The sequence below is a fragment of the Macrobrachium rosenbergii genome, chromosome 51 (genome assembly GCF_040412425.1).
Source record: "Macrobrachium rosenbergii isolate ZJJX-2024 chromosome 51, ASM4041242v1, whole genome shotgun sequence".
In the NCBI taxonomy this organism is placed as follows: Eukaryota; Metazoa; Arthropoda; class Malacostraca; order Decapoda; family Palaemonidae; genus Macrobrachium; species Macrobrachium rosenbergii.
Genome location: NC_089791.1, coordinates 53,533,491 through 53,545,382, shown reverse-complemented (window position 1 = coordinate 53,545,382; position 11,892 = coordinate 53,533,491). Strand labels below are relative to the sequence as shown.

Below are 11,892 nucleotides of genomic sequence, written 5' to 3'. Positions count from 1 at the left end.
GCAGTGTAATCAGGCAGTGAGAGAGACCAAATTACAATAGACAACTTTTCCTCCATCTCTTTATCCCATCTTCTAGTAAAAAAATTAAAAGAGAATGATAAAAGTATTGTTAGTAACGTTATACTCTTATGTAAATGCGTACAGCCATAATATAATCGAGTCGGATAACAACAGCCGGTTACCTGGTATTTCAACCATCATACGGTAATAAGCAATTACCGTAGGTTATGGCACAAATGATGTTAAGTAGAGTAGGACTGATATATTTTTACATTATACCCCTATTCGGTATGGATACAAGAACGTCAAGGAAATATACTGTTAAATTTAAGCTGCAAGTTGTAGCTGAAGCTGAGAAACCAATGTTAAAGCTGCTAATGACGATATTGTAAATTATCGTGCATCTGCAACATGGTTGAAACTCGATCATAATTAAATTGAGAGAGAAAGTATATTAATCAAACTACTGGGCATGAAAGAACACATTACTGCTATTTTTTACGATAAGCGATAAATGTATAAGCCCATTATGATGAAATCAAGTGAAAATAGCGAACGGAATCTTGAATTTTTTTTACACAAAACAAACGCCCCCAAAGGGCCATCGTCATCTATTAATGAAAATAATAGATAAATTAATTTCACAACGAGACATATTTTAGTTATATTTCGACTTAAAAGCAATTCGAATAATGAAAAATAACCTTGCCCCTTATAAATAAAGTATCTAGACTCTAGAGATTCATTTACGCTAAGTACAGTAGAAGCAAGAAAAGCGTTCTGAACTGAGTTGAATGCGGCAAAAATAAAACCGTGATAAACATTTCCAAACCAAAACACTGATTGCTATGATCGCAGTTTATAATACATAAGCAATATAAGAATATATACAATATTATTGGATGCAGTGAATTAAGGCATAACATTTTAAAAGATCCATGGAAAAGATGCATATTCGTTATGTTGACGTTTATATAATACGACATGTGAATATAGAGTATAATGTAGGCTGTGCTACTGTGTATGTATACAGTACAATATACCATAGTGTAGGCTAAGCTAATTCTTGTTTGTTATTCAATTTCTCTTCTGTATTGAATTGTCATAAGTCACTCTGCATGAACCTCCAGAATTAGCTGATATTAATAATTACTATACCGTGTATGTAAAGAGTATATTTTATAGTGTAGGCTAGGCTACCATATATGTATACATGGTTCCGAATACCCTATTGTAGGCTAGGCTATGTTTAAGATACGCTTTGGTATTTCTTATGTTTTTTCCAACAGACGATGGTTTTTTTTTTAACCTAACCCCATTGTAAGTAGGATAATACCTGTATAAGCATTTTTAGTTTGTTTTGTGTGTGTTTGAGCTATCAAAATAGGCAGTTCTAAGTGTTTTTAGAAGGGTTCTAAGTATTCGCTGGTTTTAGCTATTCGTGGGGGTGTGTGGTGCGCATCCCCTGCGAATATGGGGGGCGATTTACTGTGAAGGTAAGCATTAGTTATCCTCGTCAAGTCATACCTTATTTATTCGAAATGAAAATTAGCTTCACTTTGTTTTCAGCAAAATACTGCTAACATATTCACACACGGCCAGTTAGATAGAAGTTGATGCTATAGTTTGTTGAAATTTTTGTGTGCAAGTCATGTAGGAATGAAGAGTAATTATTTGTATATGAAAATATGCCATCCCAAAATATATTTTTGCTGGCTAAGTGGTTGATGTTACTCAACTCACTGAAATTCATTGATTTTAGAAGGAAGATTTTCAGTCTGTCTTGCTAGGTGTGGAAACCATATGCAGATTTGCTTGTAACCAAGGTGCAATATTGTAGCTATGTTAAATATAGTATACCCTTTAAGCTTTTGATAAAAGAAATGTAAAATGGCCTAAAGTTAGTACATTTGAACTAAATTAATCTGCATTAGGTATTGTACATTTAAGATTTGAAAGCTGATTTCCCCAGAACTGAAAAGGAAAAGAAAGATGTTTTTTGATATTCCAGATTTAGATTTATTCCAGAGTTTATAATACAGTATTAGTTAAGAGCTACAGTTTTGATAGAATATTGAGTTTAGAGTTACAGTTTTCAATTTGTGCATAATAGTGTCCTGTGTTAGTTCTTTGTCCTGAGTATACCTTTCCATCTTCCCTGCCTACCGTACTGCAGTATGACGGGGTACCAGTTGTAAGTACAGTACCTCCATGTAGTGCACACTAGATTAAATATGTTTATTTTTTGAGTATTTTCATCCAAGGATGACTACAGTAATGTGTTTTACAGTATTTGAGAGCTGATACATTAGCACCTGGTTATCCTTAACAAGCTCCATATTTGGAGATAGAGATTTTCTAGCACATCTTTCTTATTAAGTATTTGTATTCCATTGCTAGATATTAGAATTTGCAGAGTACTTTTGTGAAGGAGTGACATAACTTGTTAACGATAAAGTCTTCCCTCAAAGGAAAAAATTGAGTAGATAATGGTGATATGCATCTGTGCCAATTGATAAAGTGCTGCATAATGTTCTGGTACAAAATTTGTGGGTCTGGCATGGTTCCATCAAGAATCACAGCTTGAATTTTCTTACTGTTGCTTCAGATATCATAGACCATTCATTCCAAAACTGGATTGGTACGAAGGAGTAGCATCATTTTAATATACAATATGGAAAAATATAAAAAAAGGGCTCATGAAGAGCCAAGGATTTTTCCTTGAGGAGAGGCAGAAATAATTGTACTCCAAAATCTGTGGATATTTATATGGTAATTTTAAGAAGAATATGCTAAGTAATGCTATAAAGTAAATTGAATACATACTTGTATCTTCACCATTGGCATACAGGCTTATATACTTAACACATTACAAGGATAAATTTTGTTAATTTTATGTACTGAGTAGTTACTTATAGCCTCTAAACTAATATGCCACCTTTATTTATAAATTCTTAAGCTGTGGGAAAGGTTTATATGATTAACTTGGAAAATTGTTTGATATGTTGAAAACTAGGTAATGGTTCTTTTCAGAAAGAGAAAGAAGTGCTTTCTTGGTCTGCACCTTATGTTCAAGAACGTTATTTTTATGAAGACTAAATTAAGGCTAAATTATGTATTCCTTACTAACCAAAATGCTGTGAAAAGATGTACTACCAATACTCTGGTCATTGAGTGACACAGCCTTTCACTTGAAGCAAGCTAAAAAAAAAAAAAAAAAAAAAAAAATGCTAACTGTGGCTCTGGAATCACATCACTTGCGGCAAAAGTTTGAATGCATGTCATAAGTTTTATCATTTACCTTAACGCTCTTGGAGCAGTTGTACTGTTTTTTTTATTTTTTTTATTTTTTAAATTTTATGTAGTAATCTAACTAACTGTATGAGGAATTTGCTCAAGTTCAAGTACTGAAAATTTGAATGGTATAGGGCTAATTTCAGAAGTTTTATCCCTTAATTACTATAGGTTTTGCATCACCAAATGTCCATTTACTTCTCAAAATCAGTGGTAAACATTTGTAATTACATGAGGGTTAAAAGAAATTGCCTGACATTTTTTGTTTCTAATTTTAATGATAAATTTTGCATAGTGAGTGTGAAAGATTTTTGCGGGTTACTGATTTTTACTGAATTGAATCTGTAAATACTAAACTGTTTGTTTTTAGGATTTTTATTATGAATTGAATAGTTCAAATCATTCTAGTTAAGATTGCTACTAAAATAAGTGGTAAGTCTATTAAATTTATATTTAGATTTTAACCATGTATTTTCCATGATGATTATGTATTAAAGATACATTTTTTTTGTCTTGTCCAAATAAAATTGTACAAGTTATTATATACGGGTTATTATTGTTAAGTAGTTTAACCAGACCTTTGAGCTAATTGACATAGCTCTCACAGGGCTGGCGTCCATATACAGGAAACTTTATACACACAGTCTTTGAGTTAGAAATATTGCTAATTGAAATAAAAATTGCCAAGTTGTCCTTGAATTTTATGATTTCTGTTGCAGAACTACACTTCAGGAACTGATGGATGAAGCATATTTAGAGCATGATGCTTAGTGAGTAAAATTAATTACTGTTTGTTGTTGGTACTTTACAATTTCACTAATGAAAAAGAAAATGTTAAGCAAAAGGAAATTATATAGTACTGTGTTTGTTGGAAAGGTTTCAGTTCATAACTGTTTTCCACCATATTGCAATTGCTCTACAGTCGCGCATTGCTATCTGACATGTGTTATATATTATTTCACTAATAAAAAATAAAATAGTAATTAAAAGGAAATCACATTCAATATTTGTTGAAAAGCTTTTTATTCATAACTTTTCACCACAGTCCAATTGCTCTACAGTCGTATGTTAATTTATAACATACCCTACGTTATCTATTTTGTTGCAGCTGTTTGTTTGAGGGGGTGATGAAAGGTCTCGAGCCATGGTACATAGTTAGTGAACATATGCAGCAACCAGATCCTCGCTCAAACATTATAAATGCTCAGCCATTTGCACGACCACAGGTTTGACACTTCCTTACGTTCTGTTAAACTTCAAAACTTATGAAATTTTTCAGTGGAAGCTAAAATACAGTTAATTACAAGGGCTAGTACTGTAATAGAATCTTTTCAGTTTTTTGTATGCTGTTAACGATGGATGTTTTCTCATTATAGGATATAGGACCAACCAATTTATTAGTTCAAAAATTAACAAGTATCCATGACAACTTGCTGCAACGCCATGACGTGGCATTGTATAACCATCTTGCACGTTTGGAGATTCCTCCACAAATATATGGAATGTGAGTTACTTGATTGTTTTTGTCTTTAGCACTGCATTTTGCAAGGTTGAACTTTTATAAGTTTTTATGTAAGTAACTTACCTAGTAATTACTTAGCTAAGAGTTTCTCATGCCTCGACAGCTCAAATTAAAAAATTTGCGGGTTAGTGCTTCAGTTTAGTGCAGGTGACTTGTCTCACCCACTAACGAGAGTATCAGGAACTGCTCAGCAAATACTTATTGTTGTGTTTCTGCCGATGCTCGAGTCAACAGCAAATGCCCATCATTGTGTTTCTGCCGACACTCGAGTCAACACAGAGTGTCTTTGTCAGCTTTGTTGTTAAGTTTGCCAGTCAGAGACTGGATTTTGGTTATGTTTTATCGCTGATTTCGGGTAGCCTTCAAGGTTACAGCATTCAGGACAGTTTTTGATTGTTTCGTTTAAGTTGTCATGTTTCACAAAAAGTATACCTTAGTTTAACCAGACCACTGAGCTGATCAACAGCTCTCTAGGGCTATTGAGAAGGATATAGGCGTATTTTCGTTTTACTAACGGGACCTACAGATTATTGTGGAATCTGAACCACATTATACCGAGAAATGAATTTCTGTCACCAGAAATAAATTCCCCTAATTCTTCATTGGTTGGCCAGAGACTCGAACTCAGGCCTAGCAGAGTGCTAGCCGACAACTGTACCGACTCATTCAACGAGGAACTGTCATGTTTCACAACAGTAGTGAATTCATAATCAATTGTTTAACTACCGGTAGCATAGTTTAACCGACGATATCACATTTATTGGCGAATGTAAACAGTGGGTTCGTTGCCAAACCAGTAATCATGATTTTGTATATTTATCTGCAAGTCTCAGTCTTAATTAGAATTTGAGACATGTATGTATGATGATACTGATCTTGGTCTTTAAAGGTTAATTTCCTTTTCTGAGTAGCGTAATAATATTGTGTTCGTTACCGAGCTGACTTTCCTTTCTGAGTAGTGTAAGAAGCTTAAAGTTTTGCATTGGCCACCTTATTTTTTTTTTTTCACTTAGCATTAAAAAATTTTAATATTGTGTTATCTATCCAACCAGTATTTTCATTAATGAAACGCATAACTGTAAATCTCAATGTGTGATAGGAATTGAGATATGTATGTATGATGGTACTCTGTGTACTTCATCTTGGTCTGTAAAGGTTAACTTTCCTTTACTGAGGAGTGTAATAAACGTAACCTTGTATTCGCTACCGGCCCAATATTTTGGGAATGAAATGCATACTGTAAGTCTCATTGAGATATGTATGTATGATAGTACTCTGTGTACTTCAACTTTGGTTGGTAAAGTTAACTTTCCTTTACGAGTAGCGTAATAAACGCAAATATTATGTTTGCCACTGGACCGATATTTTCAGTATTGAAATGCATATCTCTAAGTCTCAATTAGCATTTGAAAGGAATTGAGATATCTGTATAATGGTACTCTCTGTACTTCATATCATTTGTCCTTAAAGAATTAATTGAACATCTTATTATTAAACTTTCCTTTGCAGAGATCTTAAAAGTGTAAGATCTTAAAAGTGTAAGGGCAGGAATGCAATAGGAGAGAATTGTGCTCCGTGTTTTGGTTACGATGAGCTTTCAGAGGATGACGGGAATCATGAAGAGTTCATCAGTTTTAGCCCATTCTACAAGTGCCCAGTAGCGCTCGGCTGCTCGAGCTACTGGCTCAACTGGCTCCAGCTGCAGGCAGCTTGGCAACTTTGGCGGCTGGCACCAGCAGCTCCGGGCACTCAGTGCTCTCTTTACCCGCCCTCGGCATCCGTTCTCGGGCACTCAGCCCCAGTTACTGAGATCCTGACGCCATCTCTCACGTACTGCTAACCTCCCTGCCCTTTTTATCCACTTGCTCCCACGCCTGGCTCCCTCGCTTCCTTCTCATGCCATTGCCAGTGTTGTTTTAGGTTAACAGATGTTAACCTTGTGATATGAAATGTGCAGTGAAGGGAGGTGTACTCGTCCTTCAATTCTCTAGACAAGGTCCCTGTCATACTCCCCAAACCTGGGAGGAGACATGCTGGAAGTCCAAAGGGAGGTTGGTGGGGTTTACCACCGGTGTCGCCTCACTTGAGCTTGTTGGTCCCAGGTATCGACAGACAGCCACTGGAAGGTGTCTTACTGGATAAACATTGTGTTAGGTGGTGGCTATCTGGCCTATAGGCTCTCCTAAACAGTCCCTGTCAGACTCCCCTAACTTGGGGAGGTGGTACTGCTGTTGGTCCATGGAGTTCAGGTTTTACCCCAGGATAGCTGCCCCTCAGTCGAACCCTGCTGTCCTCAGGTGTCGTGGACAATCATGGGAAAGGCGTCCATAGAGATGTACCTTTTTCTAGTGATAGTCCAGTGTAGAAAAACGCTGATAATGAAAAGCAGCCGTTAAAGAGGCATTTTTGCTGATGATCTTCTTCCCTGCTCTCCTGTGTCTCAGGGAGCAGGAGTATAGCCCACACCTTATTTCTAAAAGGACAGCTTTGTGCTTTTGTCTCCTGAACTTCTGGTTGTGGATTGCCAGTTTTGGAGCCAAGCGGACCATCAATGTACGAGCGTTCTTTTTGTCCACTTCCATAGCTCCCAAGCTTCCAGTAGTGCCCAAGCACCTTAAAGCACCGGAGCTCCTTTCATATAGAGCTCACAGCACCAGCTCTCATGCGTCTGGTGCCATCCTACCAGTGGCTGACACCAGTCTCTCTTTAGCTCGGCGCCTGTCACTTCTGGGTACATACTGTTGTTCTTTTTTCAGCACAATTTCCAATTGAAAGTCAGGCTCTGGTCTTCAAGTGGCGGACGCTGGACTCCCTCCTTTGAGTACCATACAAATGCTCTCAGGCTGTTTTGTATCTTTTTCAGCCTGTTCCAAAATCATTACATGACTTAATGTTTTGACCTTCGTCTAGAGTTCCAGATGACCCGAATTGCTCCTTTATGTGACATCAGTTGGTGTCTCAAAGCACTGTCCTTTGCAGACATAGGGACTTTGGTGTACAGATTTTGAGCTTGTTGAAAGCTATCACCTCTGTAGGAGGGTGGGAGCTAACTTTGGTTTATGAGGAGCAAGACAAGTCTTCTTTGTCCTTTACTACCTCTGATCATAGGTAAATTAGTTCTCGTGGCTGAAACTTTGTCAGATTGAAGTAAGGTCTTTCTTGACTGACCTCAGGAGCAGGGGTTAAGAAGATAAGCCTCTAAAGTGTTACCAAGAGACATCACTTTTGTCTGGTCCTTAATCCTGTCCTATCACCAGTAGGACATTTTTAAGTTAGTTTTTGAATTTTCCACTCCTTTGTTGGGATCACAGAGAGCCTTGCTTCTCTTTCTCTTCCTACTGGGAGAAACCCAGTCATTATCAGCGCTCTTTCTTCGCCTTCAGCCATCTACCAGAGAATCACTGCTACTTTCGGATGGCATATCCTCAAGTCCATTTCCTTCTCTTTAGCGCCCATTCCAGCACCTGATCCTTCAGAGCTCTTGGCACCAGATTTTAGCGCCGTCGAGCTCGAGCACCTATTCAGTACTCAACATTTTCTAGCCATACTAGGCTCCCATCTCTGAATGCCTAGTTCCTTTTAACAGTTTGTTTCTTCACTGCAGCAGAAGTTGTCACCTCTTGTTTCTTCACTGCAGCAGAAGTTGTCACCTCTGGTTTTGTTCATGACCGTTTTTTATCCCATGGCAGAACTTCGGTGTCTTTTGTGGACTTTCCAAGTTCCTGTGAGCGTGCCAGATGTTAGTTTTGGCCAAGTGCAGTTCGGCATATGTTGTCAGTCTGTATGATGTGTCATCAAGTCCACGATGGGCATTGCATAAGAAGTCGATCCCGCCCTGGTGACCATGTCTCCGTGGCTGTCAAGTATCGGCAGGGTCGACAACTAGTCCACTTAGTTGTCTGCAAGTCTGCACTATGTTCTTCGATGCTTGGCTGCAGAGACTAACCGATCAGTCCTATTGTCCATTCTCCAGGCCGTTTGTATGAAGTTCCTGGTTATATAGGATACTTTGTTTTTTCTTGTCCACATACAGACTCCAAATACATCACAGACCCATCTTACGAGTCAGAGTCTACCAGTTCGGGAGTTGTTAGGCTTTGGCAAGCCTTCTTTTGAGTCTTCACCCCGCACAGGGACAAGGAATCAAAGCGAGACTCCGCTGATTTTCCTTAAGACTGGAATTTTCAGTTGGACCTATGGTGGTATCTGTCCGAATTTAATCTTTCGAAGGAAGTCCTTTCTCATGATACTAGTCTTGGACTGCCTCTCACTCCTTGTTGCAGTCGAGGGAGCCTGCTCAGGGATCTGGAAATTTCCGGGATGTGTCCCCGAAAGAACAGAACCTTAACACTATGCCATACAGCTGAAAGCTTTTCGCATAATGCTTCAGTCCTTCTTGACCCTCGCTCTTTCCTAGACTACAATATTCCTTTAGACTAGACAACAGTCGTAACTGACACCATTCTGCAAGTTCATGCTAACTTGGACTCTACACTCTTCCACTGTTTGACATGGTCCAAGGAAAAGCGGGCCTTTCAGACTCATCAGGCGTTCGACATCCCCTCGTAGCCTGTTCTGGTGTAATTTATAGTTCCTGGCTTGCTGCAAGTGATTGTGTACTCTCCCAGAATCCTTCCACCTTTGGAAATTCTCGAACCCATCTCACTTTGGGGACCATCAAGGGTGGTACACTCTTGCATGGACAGGCTTTGGACTGTCAGGTGTTTATCAGAAGGAGATGTTTTTCAGAGGTGCTACTAAGACATTTGAGAGATGCAGATGGGTATCAGGCTATGTCTGACTCAATGTCGGGTTGCTTGTTTTACCTTAGGAATTTTTACCGAGAGCGAGGACCTTCATGACCTGGATCCGTTCTCTGTCTCTCAAGAACTTAATGGAAGAGAGGACAGTTTTGGCTAGCTGATTATTGCTCCGGGCTCCCAGAAGCACGCTCAAGCTTTTTCCTGCCTGACTTCCACCTCGCCTGGCGCCAGCTACAGCTGGGTGCCAGCTCTACCCCAAGCTTCTAGGAGGACCCACCAGCTCCCAACCAATTAGTTAGTTGATGACCAGCTCTGCTGGTCCCATCAACAACCTGGCACCAGTTCAGTACACCCAGCGCCCGGCACCAGCTTCCGGTTGTCTGGCGCCAACTCTCCTGCATCCTTGGCTCTGGGGAAGAGTTAGAAGCTCTCTTTCTGTAGGAGTTTTACGGTATGACCTGAGCAGGATTAGAAGCACAGAGTTTTTTATCACCTTTAGTGTTCTAGCACCCTCCGTCTAAAAACGTATGGTCCTCTCTTGTGATTGGACTTGTTTTCTGAGGCCACTCTTAGTTTCTGGAGGCTGTGCCTACTTTTTAGTGAAAGCTAGACACGTCCAGTACAGCCTCTACCTCATTAGCTTTCAGGCACTGTGTGCCCCTGATGTCCAGTTTACAATCGACCTTTTCTGAGACACTCTCAGAGGTAGGAGAGTATTTACCTCCTTTTAAGGGAAGCTAAGGATGTCAGAACAGCTTCTACCTTCGGGAAGTGTAATCGATCTTCACTCCTCGCTTTTTGAAGAAATTTACAACAGTGTTAGATTCTTGCAGTACCATGTGATCATTATTAGTAACCAGCATGGCATTGCAGAAGGAACATAGGATTTTCTCCTACTATCTATTCACCTTGTAGTAAGGTGCCGAGACTTGTGAGAGCCGGGGGTTACAATATACCTGGAGGACCCATCACTGTCAGTGAATGGGTCACAGTCTTTATTTCAATGCAAGTGACAATCGTATCTGGTTGTGTTTATATTGGTGCTGCGCCCAGGGCAAGGCACTTTTAAGTTTGCTAGCCATCGGATAACTCTTTGAGGCATAACTTCCACTGTTGCTTTGCTAGCCATCGCCAGTGCTCCTTGGCTACAAGCTCCCATAATAGAGAGCTCTCTGGCTTTACTGCCATGCTGGTTAGGTTAAGTTGAGCATAGCCAGGCATGTTCTCTACTGCAGGCTCTCAACTTTAACAAGGAACTAAGCATTGTCAATGCTGTATCTAGTATCTCAAATTATTACATGAATTAATGATTGGGAACAGAATAAGTCCATGAATCCCCACCGCCTATCAATATGGATTAAGCTAAGTAATTACTGGGTAAGTTACTTATATAAAAATGACACTTTTATAATAAAATAAAGCTTTATATATACTTAGCCAGTAATTACGGATGGAGCCCTCCCTCTTCCCCTCGCATGGACAAAGCATAAACATAATGACAAGTATTTTCTGAGTATTTCCTGATACTCTAGTTAGTGGGCGAGACCAGTCACCTGCACTAAACTGAAGGGCTAACCCACGAATTTTTTAATTTGAGCTGCGTAGGCAAGAGAAACTCTTAGCTAAGTAATTACTGCGTAAGTATATATGAAACTTTATTTTATTATAAAAATGTTATTTTTACTGAAATTTTTTACTTAACAATTCTGCAATTCTGCTTGAAATTTGTGCCAGTGTCATGAAAATATCATGCTCTCGTTATAATTTTCCTGTAGAAAATAATTAATTCTTCCGCCTTTATTTCACAGCCGATGGGTACGCTTATTATTTGGAAGGGAATTTCCTTTACATGACTTATTGAATGTATGGGATGCTATTTTTGCTGACTGTCAGGCAGCATTCCCTCTTGTAGATTTTCTCACGGTGGCTATGTTGTCTTTCATCCGTGAACCTTGTGAGTAGACTGCATAATTCCAATTTTACAGTCATAGTCAATACTCTTGCGTTAATTCATCCTTGTTTTGACAAACTGTCATAACCCTAACCAATTTTTTTTAATTTTTGAATTTTCCAGTCAAAGGACTGTTTGTGATGCTCTATAATATATCAAAACTTCAGCTGTCTGCGTTGTCACATTTTGGAACCAAATGTCCTCAAAAGATGAGCTAGTTAGAGGCTTTGAGTAATATCAAAATCTTTGAAACCAATTTCTCAGAATGGGGAAAGAATTGTTTACACCAGTTCTTCAAACTAGGGACAAAATGTTTCACAGCAGTATGTACCTAAATGCCTTTTGAAGGATTAGCCATCTTG

At 38.8% G+C, this 11,892-nt stretch overlaps 1 protein-coding gene across 1 annotated transcript in view; it reads left to right on the top strand.

The window, feature by feature from the left end:
• Window positions 1-11,892, top strand: part of TBC1D5 (TBC1 domain family member 5) — an 86,956-nt gene that overhangs the window by 59,644 nt on the left and 15,420 nt on the right. The window contains exons 8-11 of the mRNA XM_067095548.1: window positions 4,014-4,064; window positions 4,403-4,520; window positions 4,671-4,798; window positions 11,388-11,533. Of these exons, the coding sequence (XP_066951649.1) occupies window positions 4,014-4,064; window positions 4,403-4,520; window positions 4,671-4,798; window positions 11,388-11,533 (443 nt within the window). The remainder of the gene's footprint in view (window positions 1-4,013; window positions 4,065-4,402; window positions 4,521-4,670; window positions 4,799-11,387; window positions 11,534-11,892) is intronic.